General features: G+C 41.9%; 2 protein-coding genes across 5 annotated transcripts in view; one reads left to right on the plus strand and one right to left on the minus strand.

Annotated features, from left to right (window-relative positions):
* The window catches only part of TIMM22 (translocase of inner mitochondrial membrane 22), a 44,603-nt gene extending 32,383 nt beyond the window's left edge, over positions 1–12,220 (minus strand). Inside the window, exons 1-2 of one of the 3 annotated variants that reach the window (XR_012881578.1) lie at positions 12,124–12,220; positions 3,360–3,645 (exon numbers count right to left, since the gene is read on the minus strand). Coding sequence is in view for 2 of the 3 variants with exons in the window: in XM_075854358.1 (XP_075710473.1) it covers positions 3,360–3,645; positions 12,124–12,195 (358 nt within the window). In the remaining variant the exon portion in view is untranslated. Of the gene's footprint in view, positions 1–3,359; positions 3,690–12,123 lie in introns of those variants that run through there. The other 2 variants (XM_075854358.1, XM_075854360.1) reach the window with 2 other exon arrangements.
* Positions 12,221–12,472: 252 nt separating this feature from the next.
* The window catches only part of SPECC1 (sperm antigen with calponin homology and coiled-coil domains 1), a 371,633-nt gene continuing 360,221 nt past the window's right edge, over positions 12,473–23,884 (plus strand). For both annotated transcript variants that reach the window (XM_075854361.1, XM_075854364.1), the window contains exon 1: positions 12,473–12,528. The gene's annotated coding sequence lies outside the window, so the exon portion shown is untranslated. The remainder of the gene's footprint in view (positions 12,529–23,884) is intronic.

A 23,884-nucleotide genomic window follows, 5' to 3' on the forward strand; every position in this document is an offset into this window, starting at 1 on the left:
TTCTAATCAGAGTGCTTCCTGTTGCTGGGAGCTGTAGATTTCCAACAGCTGGAGAGAAGCAGGATGGAGACCAATGCTGTAGCCTATGATGTCGGACATAAATTTTTTTACCTTCCCTTTTCCCATCCCTTGGTTGAACTTGATGGACATGTGTCTTTTTTCAACCGTACGAACTATGTAACTATTCTTGTAGAAAGATCTTTCAAACAAAGGTCTTTGGGCACTTCGTCTGCAGAACTGTACGACTGTTACCATATAAGATAATACAACACAGAAATGCCAAGTGTTCAACACAGAATTCACATCAGTGGGTCCTGAGTAGCCAGAAAACAAATAACACACAAGGAATACACTAGGCAGAGGCTTTGTAAAGTCTTCAGGTTCCCTTAAAGATATACATTTTAGAGTAACTTTGCAAAGTATTGTTATTAAAAAAAAAAAAATTTTTTCTCGCAGAAATATGGCAATTATCTGCTTGTAGTAGCCCCCCCTGGTGTTCAAATATATAGGTGTCTGCACGTCATTCTAGTAAAGCACTGTTAGAGGTGCTGCTTCTGCTCTTATCAGTGAAAGAGAGAGAAAGAAAGCCCAGCATGGGCAGTAAGAGGTATACAGACTGAAAGAAGTGAGGAAAAAAGCCATTAGATAAGCACTTCACTACTTCTGCTGAACAAGAAAGAGGAGAGCAGCATGGACTGGTGAGGAGGTTATCTAATGGCTTTAACCCTTACTGCTTGAACGGTGTACTCTGAGATGTAGAAGTATGGCATATGTCTAGCCTTAAAGATTTGCCTGTTTCTAGGGCCCCATGCATACGACTGTAAAATCCCCCGTAACTACGGGCCCATTCATTTCTATGGCAGACGGACACCTTCCCGTATGTTCACGGTAGGGTGTCCGTGCCATAGAAACCTGCCGAAAAAAATAGGACGCGTCCTATTTTTTTCTTTTACAGACCGTGCTCTATACTTTATAATGGGAGCACAGCTCGTAAAAACGTCCGGCTGTCCGTGCCCGTAATTACGGGTCGTAATTATGGGCACGGTCGTGTGCATGAAGCCTAAGGCCCCATGCACACGACCGTGTTCGGTCCGTGATATACGGTCCGCGTGTCCCGGCCCGAACACAGTGCAGGGAGCTAGGCTCCTAGCCTCATAGTTATCTATGACGCTAAGTGTCACTGCCTCCCCGCAGGAATACTGTCCCGTGCTGAAAACATGATTACAGTACGGGACATGAGTTCCGCGGAGAGGCAGTGACACCTAACGTCATAGAGAAGTATGATGCTAGGAGCCCGGCTCACTGCACTGTGTTCGGTCCGGAACATGCAGCCGACATGCGGACCGTATATCACGGACCGAACGCGGTCGTGTGCATGGGGCCTAACTGTATTGTACTGTGCATGCACATCTCACATTCTCTAGAATGACGTGCAGACACCTATACATTTGAACACCAGGGGGGGCTATTACACGCAGATAATTACCATATTTCTGCGAGGAAACTTTTTTTTAATAACAATACTTTACAAAGTTACTCTAAAATGTATATTGAGTTTATATATTGCCATTTCTATTGATAGCACAATCCCTTTAATGTTCCTGCTGTGGAGGAACTTCATGTGGAGAGGAGCTCTGTGACCACCTGATGTGACACAAGCCGCTGCAGGCTCTTTGATGTTTGATTAGTTTTAACCATACAGGATCAGGTTTCCAGTAAATTACTAGGACTAATAAATAAATGATAATGACACATAATAGAGGATCATTAACGCTGCCCTTATGTTAATACTGATACTTCAAACAACATAGTACAATAGGAGAAGTATGAGGAGTGAGTGATACAGACCTGGTTAGCATGTAATATAGGTACAAGCAGTGGACTGGTGTTCTTTACTGATGGATACTCATTGGACATGTTTTATAGTCAAAGAACTTACTTATGGTCGGGATCCCTGTCTGACTAAAGGTGCCAATACATATCAGATGATGGTTGGGCTCGGCTAACTATTTCCCCGATTTGGCCAACTATCTAATGTGTATGGAGATGCCCTGACGGAAAGTGTCAGGGAAAAGACGGATTTGGATTTCAACAAGCCCGATCCTTTGTTCCTACAGCAGATAAGATGCTGCCAGAGGTGTTTGTCAGCGACGTATTCCTCTCTCCCCATTAAATACGCCAAGTGTGCATGTAGTTTTGCACAAAGGAGCAAATTTTCAAAATGAAGTAATGTGGCCGCGCAGCTTAGCTGCATGTCCCACTTCCTAATACTGCAGATAACATGGCGCATGCACTGTACAGTGGCAGTAATATTCTCGGTCTTTAGTAACCCTTCTGAACCACCGCTTATTAGTTCCGCGCTGGCCACATCACAGAAAGGAAGGCTCCTCCTCCTTTTCTCCATTGCCACCAATGATGATGTTTTGCAGCCAACCAGAATTGAGGATAATATGACTCACATTCACCTCAATGTTGCTATTGTGTGAGGGAAATAATGGGGTCACTTATTAATGATGTGAGGCACGAGGTATTATGAATTTAGTACCTCCATGTGCCTTACTTTAACAGTAATTAACCCCATCATGTACTTCACATATTAAAGGGGTTGTCCCACCACGGCAGGTCAAACTAGCACAGCGCTCGGCTATCTCCGGCAGCCCCATAGTGAACGAATGGGGTGGAGGGGCACATGCGTGATCTGGCGCTCCGTTCATATGGGGATTCGGGACCCCCGTTCTCATGATCGGTGGGACCCACAGCGATCAAACATTTATCACCTATCCTGTGGATAGGTGATAAGTTGTTGTGGTGGGATAAGCCCTTTAACCCAATGTTGCCCATCATGACTGAGGTACTTTATGGGATCACTTACTATAATCGTTAGACTACATGATCCCATGAAGTACCTCACAGTCATAATGGACAACATTGGGTATAAACAATTGTTTATAACTGGGTCAAAAATGATAGTTTTTCTAAATAAAACCCACTGCTGTTCTCTACCTTACAGCGCCGATCAGATTATGTAGGAGACAGGGCGCTTATAATCTGGGGACAGAGCCTCTTTAACAATGATATGTTAACACTTTTGGGGCCATATATAAATTATGCAGCCGCCATTGACGCCAATTATCCAATGGCCTGGCACTGTCTAGATGCAGAACTAGAGCCATTGGCCACTGTAGGCATTGGGCTGTGTTATGTGACAGAGGGTGATGACACGTCACCTGCACCGTTTAGATGGCGAGCAGTGGCAAAATGTTTCTTTAATCCATTATTACTACGGGAAGACCCCCATGTATAAAGGTAAAATATTCACGTTCAGTGGCACAAGAATGACTTGGTCACAGGGCACTCACCGCCTACACAGGCCAGAGCAGCCTTGAAGCTGCAGCTCTCCATCACCCGCTCCATCATCTTCTGCTCTTCGGTTTTTATCGGTGTAGGGATCCCCCAGAGCCCCCCTGGAATGACATCCTTTGGTCTCTTCTTCTCTCCAATCAGATGTTCCAATATTAAACTATACTGCAGCGTGCCATCCCCGGGAACCAGCGCTGAGGACGGAGTCCCGGCCCCGGGGGTCAACACTGTGTTTCCACTGGGCGCCGCCATGACACTCACACACGTGATAGATTCCGCTGCACACTTTCCACACCGGACAAATATGAAGAAATAAAATATTTAGCATAAATAAAGTCACTGATAACTAGCGATACTGCACTTGTTATTATCAGACATCTTCCATGAATTAACGTGGAAAAGAAGAGAGTAGCAGGGAACACCCGTGCAATGGCAGCGGCAGATTCGTCACAAGGTCAGAGAATCACGTGACCGCTGCGCTCCAGTTCTATGAGGGCGATCTGCATTCCTTTCACAGCTATCCCCAGTACTATGATGCTGAGTGGTGGGAAATCTCCTGTGTGTACAGCAGTTACACAGGATACTTGCTGTGATAACAATATCTGGGTATTTGCTAAACAGAATGAACATAAATAACAGTAGGGAAAAAAACCATATAATGCAGTAAAAATATCTAAAATTACCACAGGAGCTGCGTACAGGGTAACACATTACGGAGCAGAAAAAAATGGAACCCGGTTAGCAGATGTGAACACAGCCGAACCTAAACAACTACATTTCTAAAATTAGGGTCACTTCACACTGAGTTTATTTACGCCGGAATCAGCACCAAAAAAACAGTTGAAATCGCCCCCCATTGATTTCAATAGGAGGCAGAGGCATTTCTTTCCCCCGGGTGGCTTTTGGCCACTTGCGGGAAAAAAAAAAGTAGCATATCCTTTCTTGCCACGATTTCCGCGTCTGCCCTCCCATTGCAAACAATGGAATGCAGGAAAGACCCACAGCGCTCATTTCTGTGCGTATACTGCTGCGTTTTTTACCTGTGATCCTTGCATTAGCTTCAATGGCCGTGGGCGAAAAACGCTGAAAATTACGAGCAGGCAGTTCAATATCTGCCTAAAAATTCCTGACGGAATTCTGAGGCAGATTTTTTTCTGCCTGCACTGCCATACAGTACCGAAATAACACCATCAATGAGTACCTAAATAACACACCATACATTACCAATATAACACCACCAAACAGTACCAAAATAACACCACCATATACAGTAGTACCTAAATAACACCACCGTAAAGTACCAAAATAACAACACATTACAATACCTAAATAACATCATATACAGTAGTACCTAAATACCACCATACAGTACCTAAATAACACCACCATACAATACCTAAATAACACCACCATACAATACCTAAATAACACCACCATACAATACCTAAATACCACCATACAGTACCTAAATAACACCACCATACAATACCTAAATAACACCACCATACAATACCTAAATAACACCACCATACAATATATAAATACCACCATACAGTACCTAAATAACACCACCATACAATACCTAAATAACACCACCATACAATACCTAAATACCACCATACAGTACCTAAATAACACCACCATACAATACCTAAATAACATCACCATACAATACCTAAATAACACCACCATACAATACCTAAATACCACCATACAGTACCTAAATAACACCACCATACAATACCTAAATAACACCACCATACAATACCTAAATAACACCACCATACAATACCTAAATAACACCACCATACAATACCTAAATAACACCACCATACAATACCTAAATAACACCACCATACAATACCTAAATAACACCACCATACAATACCTAAATAACACCACCATACAATACCTAAATAACACCACCATACAATACCTAAATACCACCATACAGTACCTAAATAACACCACCATACAATACATAAATACCACCATACAGTACCTAAATAACACCACCATACAATACCTAAATAACACCACCATACAATACATAAATACCACCATACAGTACCTAAATAACACCACCATACAATACCTAAATAACACCACCATACAATACCTAAATACCACCATACAGTACCTAAATAACACCCCCATACAATACCTAAATAACACCACCATACAATACCTAAATAACACCACCATACAATACCTAAATACCACCATACAGTACCTAAATAACACCACCATACAATACCTAAATAACACCACCATACAATACCTAAATAACACCACCATACAATACCTAAATAACACCACCATACAATACCTAAATAACACCACCATACAATACCTAAATACCACCATACAGTACCTAAATAACACCACCATACAATACCTAAATACCACCATACAGTACCTAAATAACACCACCATACAATACCTAAATAACATCACCGTAATACAGTAGTACCTAAATAACACCACCATACAGTCCCTAAATAACATCACCATATACAGTAGTACCTAAATAACACCACCATACAGTACCAAAATAACACCACCATACAATACCTAAATAACATCACCATACAATACCTAAATAACACCACCATACAATACCTAAATAACACCACCATACAATACCTAAATAACACCCCCATACAATACCTAAATAACACCACCATACAACACCTAAATAACACCACCATACAATACCTAAATAACACCACCATACAACACCTAAATAACACCACCATACAATACCTAAATAACATCACCGTAATACAGTAGTACCTAAATAACACCACCATACAGTACCAAAATAACATCACCATACAATACCTAAATAACATCACCATATCGTACCAAAATAACACCACAATACAATACCAAAGTAACACCCCCATACAATACCTAAATAACATCACCATACACAGTACCTAAATAACACCACCATACAATACCTAAATAACATCTCCATATACAGTAGTACCTAAATAACATCACCATATTGTACCAAAATAACACCATGATACAGTACCAAAATAGCAACACAATACAATACCTAAATGACACCACCATACAGTACAAAAGTAAGACCTGTATACAGTACCAAAATAACACCACCATACAATACCTAAATAACATCACCATATACAGTAGTACCTAAATAACACCACCATACAATACCTAAATAACATCACCATACAATACATAAATAACATCACCATATCGTACCAAAATAACACCACGATACAATACCAAAATGAAACCACCATATAGTACCAAAATAACACCACCATACGCTACCTAAATAACACCACCATACAGTACCAAAATAACAACACCATACAGTACCAAAATAACAACACCATACAATACCTAAATAACATCACCATATACAGTAGTACCTAAATAACACCACCATACAATAGCTAAATAACACCACCATACAATACCTAAATAACATCACCATATACAGTAGTACCTAAATAACACCACCATACAGTACCTAAATAACACCACCATACAATACCTAAATAACACCACCATACAATACCTAAATAACACCACCATACAATATATAAATACCACCATACAGTACCTAAATAACACCACCATACAATACCTAAATAACACCACCATACAATACCTAAATACCACCATACAGTACCTAAATAACACCACCATACAATACCTAAATAACATCACCATACAATACCTAAATAACACCACCATACAATACCTAAATACCACCATACAGTACCTAAATAACACCACCATACAATACCTAAATAACACCACCATACAATACCTAAATAACACCACCATACAATACCTAAATAACACCACCATACAATACCTAAATAACACCACCATACAATACCTAAATAACACCACCATACAATACCTAAATAACACCACCATACAATACCTAAATAACACCACCATACAATACCTAAATAACACCACCATACAATACCTAAATACCACCATACAGTACCTAAATAACACCACCATACAATACATAAATACCACCATACAGTACCTAAATAACACCACCATACAATACCTAAATAACACCACCATACAATACATAAATACCACCATACAGTACCTAAATAACACCACCATACAATACCTAAATAACACCACCATACAATACCTAAATACCACCATACAGTACCTAAATAACACCCCCATACAATACCTAAATAACACCACCATACAATACCTAAATAACACCACCATACAATACCTAAATACCACCATACAGTACCTAAATAACACCACCATACAATACCTAAATAACACCACCATACAATACCTAAATAACACCACCATACAATACCTAAATAACACCACCATACAATACCTAAATAACACCACCATACAATACCTAAATACCACCATACAGTACCTAAATAACACCACCATACAATACCTAAATACCACCATACAGTACCTAAATAACACCACCATACAATACCTAAATAACATCACCGTAATACAGTAGTACCTAAATAACACCACCATACAGTCCCTAAATAACATCACCATATACAGTAGTACCTAAATAACACCACCATACAGTACCAAAATAACACCACCATACAATACCTAAATAACATCACCATACAATACCTAAATAACACCACCATACAATACCTAAATAACACCACCATACAATACCTAAATAACACCCCCATACAATACCTAAATAACACCACCATACAACACCTAAATAACACCACCATACAATACCTAAATAACACCACCATACAACACCTAAATAACACCACCATACAATACCTAAATAACATCACCGTAATACAGTAGTACCTAAATAACACCACCATACAGTACCAAAATAACATCACCATACAATACCTAAATAACATCACCATATCGTACCAAAATAACACCACAATACAATACCAAAGTAACACCCCCATACAATACCTAAATAACATCACCATACACAGTACCTAAATAACACCACCATACAATACCTAAATAACATCTCCATATACAGTAGTACCTAAATAACATCACCATATTGTACCAAAATAACACCATGATACAGTACCAAAATAGCAACACAATACAATACCTAAATGACACCACCATACAGTACAAAAGTAAGACCTGTATACAGTACCAAAATAACACCACCATACAATACCTAAATAACATCACCATATACAGTAGTACCTAAATAACACCACCATACAATACCTAAATAACATCACCATACAATACATAAATAACATCACCATATCGTACCAAAATAACACCACGATACAATAGCTAAATAACACCACCATATCGTACCAAAATACCACCACGATACAGCACATAAATAACAACCATATCGTACCAAAATACCACCACGATACAGTACATAATTAAAAAGAGCCTTTCACCTGCCCATACATGTGCAGCAGAGTGCAGTATGTAATGGTCAGGGCTTCAGAAAAACGATCTCACATAAAATTATTCTTCTAACTTTCTCTGTTATTTACATATCGGTGCCGTTATATTTGGCGCCCAATAGGTAAATAAGCCCCTTAACTGTCAATGGGGCGTTTCTATCTAACTAAATGACAAAGGTGCTTTATAATCTTCGCTGACACTGTCCAATCAGCTACGGACAGTGTCAGTCTGGCTTGCGCTGTGTTCCCTCCTGCGGAAACACACAGACTGGTGGTTCTGCAGAGAGTGTGCACACATGCGCATTTTATGAAGTTCTTGTGTCAGATGCCCTAGTAAAAACAAGACAGCAGGTTCTCATGCCCCCTGTGAGTACACCTTGAACTCTCATTAGGGTGCCGCTAAAAAGCGTGACCTGTATGTTGTTTTAACATTCTGCTCAGTTAATTGGCAGAGCCGGACCATATCACCATATCCACGGCATCTTCAAAACAAAAAAAGTTTATCAGGAGTTTAAGGGTATGTGCACACGATGAGAGGCTTTTACGGCTGAAATGACAGACTGTTTTCAGGAGAAAACAGCTGCCTCGTTTCAGCCGTAATTCCTCCTCCTCGCATTTTGCGAGGCTTCTCTGACAGCCGTAAATTTTGAGCTGTGCTTCATTGAGTTCAATGAAGAACGGCTCAAATTACATCTGAAAGAAGTGTCCTGCACTTCTTTTGACGAGGCTGTATTTTTACGCATCGTCGTTTGACAGCTGTCAAACGACGACGCGTAAATGACAGGTCGTCTGCACAATACGTCGGCAAAAGCATTCAAATGAATGGGCAGATGTTTGCCGACGTATTGTAGCCTTATTTTCAGGCGTAAAACGAGGCATAATACGCCTCGTTTACGTCTGAAAATAGGTCGTGTGAACCCAGCCTGAGGGGTCACTCATGGGATGCAGAAGCACTTGCAGGCTTGAACTTTTTAGGGCATCTTCTAAATTAAGGGGTCTCTCCTGGTGACATATTTCCATCAAGTTGTCATAAGTGTGCGACCACCACAGGCAACAATTCTTACCAAAATAAAAAAGGACTGCACAAACTCTGGGGCACTTTAAAAAAAAAATTCTACCTCCCTCCGTTATTTAGATATCGGTGCCGTTATATTTGGCGCCCGATATTTAAATAATCACCTGAACAGTCAACGGGGCGTGTACTGTCAAGGGGGCGTGTTACTATGGCTGTGACACTGTCCAATCAGATATGGACAGTGTTACATCAAAAGCGAGGAGAAAGAGAGTGTGCGCGCCCGCTCTCTCACTCTTCAGCTTTGAAGATCAGTCTTCTGCCGAACTGGCAAGGGGGCGTGTCTCTGCTACGGACAGTTTAAGCGCTCCCCAGCTCTTTTAACACTGTCCGTAGCAGTGACACACCCCCTTGCCAGTTTGGCAGACAAAGTACAAGACTGATCTCTCACAAGAGCTGAAGAGATGAAAGTGCGCATGCGCGCTCTCCTCTCCACAGCTCTTTACACTGTTCGTAGCACTGACACGACCCCTTGCCAGTTCGGCAGAAGACTGATCTTCAAAGCTGAAGAGTGAGAGAGCATGTGCACGCGCACACACACTCTCTCTCCTCGCTTTTGATGTACCACTGTCCATATCTGATTGGACAGTGTCACAGCTATAGTAACAAGCTCCCTTGCCAGTACACGCCCCGTTGACTGTTCAGGGGGTTATTTAAATATCGAGCGCTAAATATAACGGCACCGATATCTAAATAACGGAGGGAGGTAGAAAAAAAATTGAAAGTGCCTCAGGGTTTGTGCAGACCTCCCCATTACATGCTGCACTCAGCTGCACATGTATGGGGAGGTGAAAGGTTCTCTTTAAGACCCTGCACAGTTCCTGGAGCTAAAAAAGACCCGAGAGCGAGGAGGGTAAGCATATGGTCCACCCTGGGGTCTAAGTATTTATTTATTTTTTGGCCTGGGAAGGCTGGTATACGGTCTGAATATATTTAGGGATCTGATTTAGGGTTTGAATAAATGTAGTGGTCTAGTCTAAGGCCTGATCGATTGAGGAGTCTGGTCTGGGTGATCTGAAATAATTTAGGGGTCAAGTCTGAGGTCTGAATGAATTTAGGGGTCTAGTCTGAGGCCTGATCATTTGAGGGGTCTGGTCTGGGGTCTGAATTAATTTAGGAGTCTGGTGTGGGGTCTTAATATAATTAGGGATCTAATTTGGGGTTTAAAAAAAATGTAGGGGTGTGGTCTGGGTTTTGAATTTGTGTTGCTATAAACCGTGGGGATGTCCTGTAGAAGTAAGGAGCCAAAGATCCAAAGCAAATTCTGCAGTAGTTGGGAGAAGTTGTCACTGCGACCTGGGCTGATGGAGGAGATGAAAGTGAACAACTTCAATCAGAGAAGACGTCACCTGTGAGTCACTGGAGTGCTGATTATTCTGCCTGTGTCTGATCAATACTGTATTCTCTTGTATAGTCTGCAGTTTGATAATACTCTGCAGACCACCTGTGTAGACCTGGTATCTGACCGCTATATGGTCCCTGTATGGCAGTATTATTGGTTAGTTTCTGTGTTAGGGCTCTTTCAAACAAGCGTGATTCTCGTCCGTGTGCTGTACGTTGAAGCACACGGCCCTGTTGATTTCAATGGGGTTATTCACACATGCGTGAGTTTTCACGCGAGAGTCCGTTGCGTGAAACTCAATGCATGTCCTATATTGGTGCGTTTTCACGCACATAGCCGCCCATTGAAGTCAATGGGTGTGTGAAAAGCACGGACAGCACACAGATGCACATTCGTGTGCTGTCCGTGTTTAACGCATCAATTACATAAAAAAAAGTGCTTGCGTGTGCGTGAAAATCACATGCCACTCGCAAACACACTGATGCAAAACGCAACGCACAAGGACAGATTTTACGTGCGTTTTTTATGCCTGTAAATCTGTCTCGCTTGTGTGAATGTAGCCTTACACTTCTTCTTGCGTTGATGGTGCGCTGTGCATTGAGTGACGCTTTTTTCTCTGTAGATTTTGGGAGGCGTGGGGGTGTTTCGTATATTTGGCCTGTCACTAAAATTCCCTAGAAACTGTCCTGTTGATTGGTCGGTCAGTCGCTTGACAATATTACAGTGCAGTGGTAAGAGGCTGCAATAAAGTACATCACTGTCTGATCTGCAGCTAGTCCTAGGGGCAGTGTGTCATACAGCTTTATCTCCCTTCAGTACATTACAATATAATCTATTCCCCAGCTTCTATGTCACTCCTCACACTAATGTCATTGACATCTCATTCTAATCAGCCTGCACACATATAACACGTCCATATCACAGAAGGGACTGCAGATCAGCACTGAGCCCCTCACTGCAGCCCACATAGTAGGGGGCACCATGAACGAGTTAAACAGAAGAACAACTGCATTGTAGATCTGCAAGGACATGTGGGGGCGCAGGTCGTCGTCATGGTAAAGACTACCGTCCCCAAATAAAGCTTGTTTTCTGCTAATCCAAAAGAGTCTTGGGTAATGTAGTTCTCTAAAGAACAACGGCTTAGCCTACTATAGCCAGTAAAACTACATTTCCCAGTATGTAGAAAAGTCCTCAGTGCGGAGGCGATAGAGGGGGAGGAGGCTTCGGATATGTATCTGACGCCCTCTAGTGCTCGTGTGTGAATATTACAACTGGTACCTGTCAACTGCAGAAGAGACCGCGGCTGAGAGAGCGAGGTAAGAGCAAGAAATTAGTGGGTGCTGCAGTTGGTTGAGATAAATCAGTAATGAAGCAGTGATTATTATGGGGTACTTAAAAAGAGTGGGGGGGACAAAGCTTTCCCAGACATATGTATTTCTCCTGTGACTATCCCCTATTTTATTACCATAGCATCTGTCATAGTCTGTAATGTCCTGTACAGTATGCACCAATGTATAGAAAGGATCCACAGGCTGAAGAGCCCAGTCCTTCATTGCTGTATATCAGATGATTGATCTGTGCTCATCTGCATGTACTGGGTGGTGAGGGGACACTTGTTCTGTTCTCTTCTGCTGCTAAGGAGACTCTGCACTGCATTGCTAACCTCTCTGCTCTGCTGTAGTATATACTGTAGATACATATAGATAGAGGATACCAGTGTGTGCTATATAATGGTAGATTGTGCTCCTACATTGTAAATATATATGCTGAGTACTGTATTAGCATACATGTGCACTCTGTACTATGTATACATTAATATTATATAGATACAACTCTGCCGTTACCTTCAATGTGATTATAAAATGCCGCAAAATGGATTTTGCATTGTATAGAAAAAAGTTTTACTTGTTCATAAAAAGACAGCATGGCCGACTTTAGTTGAATTTATTTCTGCTGATTAAAGTGCACCTTCAATTTTATCTATCAGAATGTAAGCCAAGCTTTTACAGATAGAGCAATAAGCAAGGGCTGCCATAGAGGCGGCTGCTATTGGGTCCATAAGGAAAGGTGGCCCATATCAGATAGCCCCCTCCTGGGTAGTGTTAACCTGTACAAGGTTCTCTCTCTGCAGGGACTTCCACATTAGGAAATAAAGTTTGGGGTAGGCTCATACAAGTCTGTTCTGTTTTGCAAGAGATGGGTGGGAGAATCAACAGACTGTCCTAGTACCAGAATGGAAAGGTAACCTGGACCAGCACACGAATGGGGCCCACTTTTGCTAAGCACTCTTCTCTATGTCAGCTCATGGCTATAGGTCTCTAATTTATGTCATTACACTGTGACGGGAGATTTGTTATATTCTTTGCCTGACCCACCCCACGTATCTTTCCGCAGCATAAAATCAGTTTGCCGTCACTGCTGTAACAGTGACAGCTCTTGATGCTGCTGTCTTCTGGGGAACCCCCGTCAAGGATTCACGTAATCCTGGTTAAGGAACATGCGGCCGAGATGATTTGGTGCTGTCTATAGAAGAAACTGGGTGACATCTAGTAATTACTTACAGGGCAGTTCTCTAGACTTCCTAACAAATACTTTTTTGCAGGTTAAGCAAAGTCTGAATTTTCTAAATACTTTTTTTTAGAACAGTGCTCAGCAATAGATGATACAATGAATAGGTGATTCGGCCTTATCTCCATGCTCCCAGAGATGGCTGATGGTACATATTACCATTACCCTTAGTTGATAACCCCTTATCATTACCCTGATGAGAGGTTATCCAGAGTCGTAGCTAGGTTCTCCAGCACCCGGGGCAAAGATTCAGTTTGGCACCCCCCTCCCCCCAACCTCTTTCCCGACATCTCCCTTCTCCTCGCCGTGTTTGTTTTCTCTACCAATCAATGACGTGTCATTTCTTTTCCACATTTTTTTTTATGTAGCTCGAGCATAAAAACATTTGTACATTTTACAAGCAATATAGTTCTATACACAACACCAGAATAGTGCTCAGTACATAAATACAGCCCCAGAACCAAGCTCATTAATTATATACAGCACGAGAACCAAGCTCAGTACATAAATACAGCTCCAGAACTAAGCTCATAACATAAATAGAGCATGAGAACCAAGCTCAGTACATAAATACAGCTCCAGAACCAAGCTCAGTACATAAATACAGCACCAGCACAAATACAGCTCAATTTAGTACAACCCTTGCTGTATAGGTTTGCACTAAATTGTTTCCAGCTCCCAGCATGGCCCGAACAATGGTAAGGATATGCTGGGAGTTGCTGTTTCACCCAAAAAAATCATATCATACTCATACCACCCATCATCTCGCTGCAGATCATACAGTGACTTCAGTGCTGATTAGAGGCAGAATAAAAATTTATATTAAGTGACTCACAGGTGATGTCTCAGATTCTAGTTCTTTTTCTCCATCCGGTCCAGACCTCTATGATGACTTCTCCCGGTCACAGCCCATTTCTGCAGTTTGCCGCTCAGATGTCTTCAGCTTCTCACTTTTCAAACATTTCTACACTTATAAACAAAGATAAAGTTCTCATTATGCCACACACTACGCCCCTAAATATAATAGCGCCATACACTGCACCTCTAATTATAATAGCACCATACACTGTGTCCCACACACACACTGTACCCCCTGTAGATAGTGCCTGCCATAGAGCCCACTGTAGATAGTGCCCCCCATAGAGCTCCCTGTAGATAGTGCCACCATATAGACCACCCCTGTATATAGTGTCCCACATATAGCTCCCCCTATAATGCTCCACAGATAGCCCACCCCTGTATATAGACCCCTGTAGATATAGCCCACCCCTTTGTATAGTGCTCCAAATATAGCCCACCCCTGTATATAGCCTACCCCTGTATATAGCCCCCTGTAGATATAGCCCACCCCTTTATATAGTTCTCCACATATAGCCCACCCCTGTATATAGTGCTCCACATATAGCCCACCCCAGTATATTGCCCCCTGTAGATAGAGCCCCCCTGTAGATAAAGCCCCCCCTATAGATAAAGCCACCCCCCATAGATAATGGCACACATTTTTTTATTAGGATAAAAAACCTAACTATACAAACTCACCTTAATCCCGTTCCCGCACAGTCCGGCCGCAATGGAGACCTGCTCTCTTCTGCGCAGGTCTCCTGGGGTTGAACAACGGAAACAGCGCGATGACGTGATCGCGCCGCTTTTGTCTATGAAAGGCGCTGTTTGGCAGGGCAGAATGGACACGTAGAAAGGCGATGAATGGCCGGGCATGGAACGTACCCGGCCATTCATTGCTTCTAGTTATACCTGTGTCATATAGACTCAGGTACAATTATAGTGCAGGAGGCGGTGGCAGCGGCTGGTTTCAGTGGCACCGCCGACCCCTCAGAGAGGCAGCAGGCGGTGCGGCCCTTGCGCCCCCCTCTAAGTTGCGCCTAGGGCACATGCCCCCCTAGTTACGCCCCTGGGTTATCAACTATAATTAAAAGTTATACAATTTTCCAAAATATTTTCTGTATTACTTCCTCACGGTTTTCAAGACCTCTGCTTATTGTTATTCAGTAGGATATTCATTGATTACATCCTGTGTTTACAATTCTGTCCATGGTCATGTGATGGACACACAGGTGCACGGCTCGTAACAGTTACAGTATGTGTATCAGAGCTGTGTTTTCTAACAATCCCAGCACCTGTGTGTCCAGCACATGACCATGGACAGAATTGTATCCACTGGAAGTAAACAATGAATCTTCCTACTGAATAACAACAAGCAGAGATCTTGAAAACTGTGAGGAATTAATACAGAAAGTATATTGAAAAAAATGTATAACTTTTTATTGTACAATAAAATAACATGGATTTGCTGAAAGAGGACAACCCCTTTAAATCTGTATTCCCATATTTGCAAGCACAATGTGATAACTAAATAATATCAAAATACATAAGTGGTTGCTCTCACATTCTGTCCATTGTGCAGTCTGCAGAAAAAACACCTCCGTCTCTTTGCGGTCCCTGAGATCTAGTTTCTTCTGTGTATTTTCACTGGTTTCCTCAGATTGGTAGTTTGCTACTGGTTGTAGTTCATGAGATTGTCCTACACAACTGGCATCATTATGATTACCATTGGTTTCCTAAACTATATATATTTTTTTAGCTTCTATTTCTGTATAAAAATAATTTCCATATTTGTTCATGTAAAACAAATGACATTATATATATGATGCCATTAAATGTTTAAACTATTGGGTACTATACAGCTGAACAACTACAGTTTGGGTACTATACAGCTGAACAACTACAGTTTGGGTACTATACAGCTCACAACTACAGTTTGGGGACTATACATGGGCCTGGCATCTAGTTGAAAAAAACCATTTGGGATGAACATTGTGATCTGCTATCTGTCAGTCAACTTCTCTCAGCCAATCAGCAAGAGTGCTCTCACAAATATTGAATGGGTTAAATATGCTAAAAATGTTAAAATAAAAAAGCAGCATCAGTAAGAGAAGTATATTAGAGCCACGTTCAGCCAAGACATAATTGTTATGGATTTTGAGTGCAGATCCCTCTATGTAGTCTAATTTTTGTCAATTTTCAGTGTATTACATTTTATTTTTACTTTTTACTATCATTTTAATTATTACTATCTTATAAGGCTAAATTCACACTTGTGTTGTGTAATCTGTTAGGGCTTATTTACATGAACGTGTAATACGTCCGTGCAACGCGCGTGATTTTCTCGCGCCTCGCACGGACCTATGTTAATCTATGGGGCCGTGTAGACTGTCCGTGAGTTTCACACAGCGTGTGTCCGCTGCGCGAAACGCACAACATGTCCTATATTTGAGCGTTGTTCGCGCATCACACACACATTGAAGTCAATGGGTGCATGAAAATCACGTGCACCACACGGAAGCACTTCCGTGGGACGCGCGTGATTCGCGCAACAGCAGTAAAAAGTATGAATGAAAACAGAAAAACACCACGTGCTTTTCTGTTTACAAACATACAGACAGAGTGTCATAATGATGGCGGCTGCGCGAAAATCACTCAGCCGCGCATCCTATGTGATGACACACGGATCTGTTAAGTGTGTTTTGCGAGCGCAAAACGCACACGCTCGTAGAAATCCAGCCTTACCCTGATCCTTAAATCAGAATAAAATCAACGGGATTTTTAATTGCATCCGTTAGCGTCCGTTATGTTAGTCATCCATTTTTTTGATGTTACGGGACTTTTTTCTTTGTTCAAAAAAACGGATAGGTTATTTTTATCATTGGTGTCAAAGTAAAACTGATACAAACGGATTGTAATCCTGTTGCATATGTTATTTTGATACCATCCGTTAAACAATAGCGGATGATATTAAAACAGATGGCGCAATGCAAATGTGAACATAGCCTGTCTGTTGGATGACAGAACACTCTTTAGGACATTTAGGCTGTGTTCACACAGAGTTTTTTGATGAGTTTTTTGACGCGGAAACCGCGTCGCAAAACTCGGCAAAAACGGCCCGAAAATGGCTCCCATTGATTTCAATGGGGGGCGTCGGCGTCTTTTTCCCGCGTGCAGTAAAACTGCCTCGCGGGAAAAAGAAGCGACATGCCCTATCTTCGGGCGTTTACGCCTCTGACCTCCCATTGACTTCAATGGGAGGCAGAGAAAGCGTATTTTGCTGTGTTTTATGCCCGCGGGCGAAAAACGGCGCGAAAATCGGAGAGGAAAATCTGGCGCGTGCAGGGAGAGGAAAATCTGCCTCAAACTTCCAAACGGAATTTTGAGGCAGATATTCCTCCTGCAAAATACTCCGTGTGAACATAGCCTAAGAATGAAGAAGACCATAACATTGATGACATTCCGTTTGTCATTCAGAAGAGCTGTGAAAAGTTTGCTTGGTTATTTACTGCCTCGCTGCATATGATGGTGTAATGACAGAATAGCCAGCTGTACAGCCAACAGGCAGGGTCACATAGTCTGCACAGTGCCCAGAGATACAGGAGAAAATCATTTAAGTGATGTAACAATGGTTTTACAGTATTAAGTTATCACATGGTAAAGGAAAGTACTAGGAGCATAATATCAAAAATGACAGCAGAACTTCAGACCGCTCTTTACTAAAGCTCATTTGTCTCAGGTTATGGGCATGTTCAGACGTGGCGGAATTGCTGTTAAAGAGGCTCTGTCACCACATTATAAGTGGCCTATATTGTACATGATGTGATCGGCGCTTTAATGTAGATTACAGCAGTGTTTTTTATTTAGAAAAACGATCATTTTTGACTGAGTTATGACCTATATTAGCTTTATGCTAATGAGTTTCTCAATGTACAACTGGGCGTGTTTTACTATTGACCAAGTGGGCGTTGTAGAGAGGAGTGTATGACGCTGACCAATCAGTGACCAATCAGCGTCATACACTTCTCTCCATTCATTTACACTGCAGATAGCGATATAGCTATATCACTATATGCAGTCACATAAACATACTATAATGCTACTCATATGTCCTGACAATGAATATACATTACCTACAGCCTGGACGTGATGTATATTAAAGAGGCTCTGTCACCAGATTCTCAAATCCCTATCTCCTATTGCATGTGATCGGAGCTGCAATGTAGATAACAGTAACGGTTGTTTGTTATTTTAAAACGTTCATTTTTGGCCAAGTTATGAGCTATTTTATATTTATGCAAATGAGGTTTGAAATGGACAACTGGGCGTGTTTTTTTCGTTATGTCCAACTGGGCGTGTATTGTGTTTTTAACTGGGCGTGTTTACGTGTATGACGCTGACCAATCAGTGACCAGTCAGCGTCATACACTCCTCTACATTCATTTACACAGCAGCGATGTGCAGCCACATAAACAGAGATTAACGTTAATCGAGTGTCCTGATAATGAATACACATGATCATCCAGCCTGGACGTCATGTGTACTCAGAATCCTGACACTTCTGAATCTTTTCTCTGAGATTTCCAGCAAGTGAAACGAAATCTCGTTTACCTCCGTAATCTTGCGAGATTTCGTTTCCCTTGCTAGAAATCTCAAAGAAAAGAGTCAGAAGTGTCAGGATTCTGAATACACATGACGTCCAGGCTGGATTTCATGTGTATTCATTATCAGGACACTTGATTAACGTTAATCTCTGTTTATGTGGCTGCACATCGCTGCTGTGTAAATCAATGGAGATGAGTGTATGATGCTGATTGGTCAGCGTCATACACGTAAACACGCCCAGTTAAAACACAATACACGCCCAGTTGGACATAACGAAAAAAAACGCCCAGTTGTCCATTTGAAACCTCATTTGCATATATATATAAAATAGCTCATAACTTGGCCAAAAATGAACGTTTTAAAAAACAAAAACGTTACTGTTATCTACATTGCAGCGCCGATCACATGCAATAGGAGATAGGGCTTTGAGAATCTGGTGACAGAGCCTCTTTAATTCTCCTGACCACTTCTGTAGCGTCTGTGATTTACAGCACAGCAGGCGTAGTCTCGCGAGATTACGCTGTAAGCTGTCATTCACAGCGAGATCTCGCTGTGCTGTGCTGTAAATCACACAGACACTACAGAAGTGGTCAGGAGAATGAATACACGTCACGTCCTGGCAGGAGGTAATGTATATTCATTGTCAGACACATGAGTAGCGTTATAGTATGTTTATGTGAATGCAAAAAGCGATATAGCTATATCGCTATCTGCAGTGTAAATGAATGTAGAGAAGTGTATGACGCTGATTGGTCACTGATTGGTCAGCGTCATACACTCCTCTGTACAACGCCCACTTGGTCATATAGTAAAACACGCCCAGTTGTCCATTGAGAAACTCATTAGCATAAAGCGAATATAGGTCATAACTCAGTCAAAAATGATCGTTTTTCTAAATAAAAAACACTGCTGTAATCTACATTACAGCGCCAATCACATCATGCACAATATAGGCCACTTATAATGTGGTGACAGAGCCTCTTTAAATTCTGTTGTGGACAGTCCACAGTGGAAATCTGCAGCAGCCGTTTTTTCCCATTATTTTCTATACCTTTTTAGGTAACTTAGTTCAGACGCTGCAGAAAATAACAGTGTGGAATTTAGGCTGCGGTGCAGAAATTTCATTCCGCAGCATGCATTGCCGCCAGTGGAGAAGCAGCAGATTTTCACTGCAGATTTCAGGCTTTGCAATTCAAAAACTGAAGTCTGCAGCAAGTCCGCAGTGATATCCGCAACATCTGAATTACCTGTCAAATATGCAAATGTTCCTGCAGATTCGTTGCGTAATTGCCGCGAATTTGCAGCAACATTTGAAGTGGAAAAATCCTGCTATGTCTGAGCATGCCCTATGGCTGCATTCAGAAGGCCGTAATATGTATGTGAGCTGTATATTTATAGCCAAAAACAAGATCGAACCTCATGTATGAAAGCTCTTCCTGATTACACATGAAGGTATAATAGACTTCTTTTTTTCACGGGTGGTTTAGTTGCATTTGGTTTAAAAAATGTTCTATTCCTGCTGTAAGGGGAACCATCTGAACATATGCTGGCTTCCTGGTGGCTTGTGTTTGTACACAGCAACCGGTGAGAACAAGACAACCTGCAGTGTAAAGCATGCGGGGAAGGCAGAACAGCAGCCTCAGATGAGACAGGAGGTGTATTTCAGACTAAGTCTGACTTACTCTACAGCTTAGTCCTCCATGCTGCTAAACTGTATTCATTTATCATAGCTGCGCCCTGACCAGGCAGAACTAATAATCGGCAGCAGCCGGCGTTATTTAGGTCCATTCGACTTTTTGTATTGTAGTATCTAAAATATATACTTTGATAAATTTACACTTGTTAATGTGCCAATGACATGAGACAGTGGCATTTTAAGTGCAGGCATGCATAAGATGCCTCTGACCAATAATTGCAGTTAGCGAAGAGCGGACTATGAAAGGGCAGTGTGGGCAGTGTTTGAGGAGGGGAGCCCTGTCGAGTCAGTGGTTCTCCTCCATTCAGCGGTACCCAGCTTTCTAGCGGCACTGTTGATTGGAGGAGAGCTGCTTAATGAAGTTTATCCTTACGATATGTGATAAATCAGTATTGTGAGAAACTAGACATGGACCACACATCTACAATTTATACGTTGATCTGAGCCGCTAAGCATAATTTATAAACATAAACATGAGGTTCTTTGTTAACATTTTGATCAAACTGTGTAAGCCCACTTGCCACTTCAAGGCGACCTCTTTCAGATGTTGTGATCCTGTGGTACATGTTGTGGTACTGTGGGGGTGGTGTCTGCTGCTGTAGTGCTGCACTTGTGGGGGGACGTGGCCCAGAGCCAAGGAGTAGGGAGCCACTTTGTAAGAGGTCGCCTTGAAGTGGCAAGTGGGTTTATTCTCACGATCTAGGGGTATGTGGACCCACTAGGCCGATCCGCCGTAGCGGAGAGGCAGCTGGCCAACACACGGTCTATGTAAAAGTCTGTAAAAGTTCGTAGCACAAGGGTACCTGAAATAGTCCAGATAGTGGCAGGGACTCTGGCACGGATGGTAGTAGGTGCAGGAGGTTGCGCCAGATGTTACAGATGACAGCAAATGCAGTAGGTTGCGCCGGACGTGGCGGATGACAACGGGTGCAGTAGGCTGCGCCAGACGTGGCGGATGACAACAGGGCATGGAACTAAGGAACCATTTGCAAGACTAACATGAGGATTACAAACAACGCTCAGCCAAGGATCAGAAGGGCAGGGCCCTTTTTATAGTTCAGGGAGATCTGGGAATAATTAATTATTTGTATATGCGCGCGCTGGCCCTTTAAGGTTGAGAACCAGCGCGCGCCCTCTAGTGCGCACTACGGGACAGAGCTTACGCATGTGCCGGCGTCTCCAGGGAGGGAGACGGCAAGCAGGAAGAGCAAGATCTGCGGGAGGCAGGTAAGTGGAGGTCGCGGTCCTTGACCGCGGCCGTAACACTTATACAGTTTAATCAAAATGTTAACAAAGAACCTCATGTTCACGTTTATAAATTATGCCTAGCGGCTCAGATCAACGTATATATTGTGGATGTGCGGTCCATGTCTAGTTTCTCACAATACTGATATGTGATAAATGTTTGACTTGCAAGGATTTCAACGGCTTGAGCCCCACTGATCATAAGATGTCCCTATAAACCCTTTCAAACATGTCAGATTGCTTCATAAAAATGTATCTCTATGTGTGCATTGAACCCTTATAAAAGATGCCCGAACCTTTGCTCCCAGCTGGCAGCTGCTTATCTCTCAGTTTACCCCTTTTCCCTATTGAAATAAACATACACACTCGGCCAATCCAAACGCGCATGTTTATGGAGGGGTTGAGAAAGATAGTTATCTGATCAATGAGCATTTGTCCTGTGCCTGTCTTATTTTATGGCCGGAATTAATCATCGTGATCTATTCTAAAGCAATGAATCGTTCTAGTGGTGAAAAATGTTATTGCATGTTTATTTGTTTAATTGAATTCTTTCTGTGCATTAAAGGTTGTTGTATGACCTTAAATATTGATAGCATATCCTTAACCCCTAGTTTGGGATTGAGGATTAAGCGTTTGTTTTTCTTTTTTTTTCATCACCACATTCCAAAGACCATAACTTTTTAAATTTTCTGTTGACATAGCTATTTGAGGGCTTCATTTTTGCAGGATGAGTTATATTATTTAATAGCACTTTTTTAGGGTGCATACATAATGTATTGTAAAATGTAAAAAATTTTAAGTGGGAAAAAATAGCTAATCCACCATTGTTTTTTGGGATTTGTTTTTACAACGTTCACCATGTTGTATAAATAGCCTTTATTGTACGAGCCATTACAATTACTGTAATGCCAAATCACATCATGTGCCATTAAGGTTATTCAGTGGCGTTAAGAACCTGGCAAATACGAGGAGGCAAATTTGTAAAAGTGCTTTATTCCATTTTGGTAAATTTGTTGCAGTCATCGATGGCAGTATTAAAGGGAAGCGATCAGAAGATTCATGCTCCCCTAACCTCAATACCGATTGGCTCTCGCATTACAAAGAAGTACATTTTAATCTGAAATACTGCCCCGTTTTAGATAAAACATAGTTTTAAAAGAGCCGACACAGGGAGACGTGTCCCCTGGGCGGCTCCCTCCCGGCTTCTCCCCCTCAGCTGGACTTGCTTGACAGGTCACTCCCTATACACAAATAGTCAATCAAGCTGAGCAATGCAGGGAGAAGCCGGAAGGAAGACGCCCAGTGGACACTTCTCCCCATACCCGGCCCTTTTTAAAACCATGTTTTAAACCGTAGTTCTTTGTAATAAGGGAGCCCATCTGTATTTCATGCTGCCCATGGTTAGGCCATTTTTTTTAATCAGTTGTTTCATGCTTTCGGTAAAACCACTTTAGTAGAGAAAACATGTGGAACATAATCGAGGTTTATATGTTAAACCCCCAGCATGCCGTGACAATGACATGTTGCAGTTACAGATTTACCTAAGCCTATTCTTGCAGGCTGCGAAACTGTGATAGAGGTATTTTATCGGCATGATCCCAAACAAAGCTGAGAAGAAAGCAATTTATGCCAGGGAACAATCCTCCCACTCCTTCACCATAATCAGATTTATTTTCTAGCTGAAAACACATTTGTTCCTGTTTAAGTGAATATTACCA

This window comes from Rhinoderma darwinii, chromosome 2 (assembly GCF_050947455.1).
Source record: "Rhinoderma darwinii isolate aRhiDar2 chromosome 2, aRhiDar2.hap1, whole genome shotgun sequence".
Classification (NCBI taxonomy): domain Eukaryota; kingdom Metazoa; phylum Chordata; class Amphibia; order Anura; family Rhinodermatidae; genus Rhinoderma; species Rhinoderma darwinii.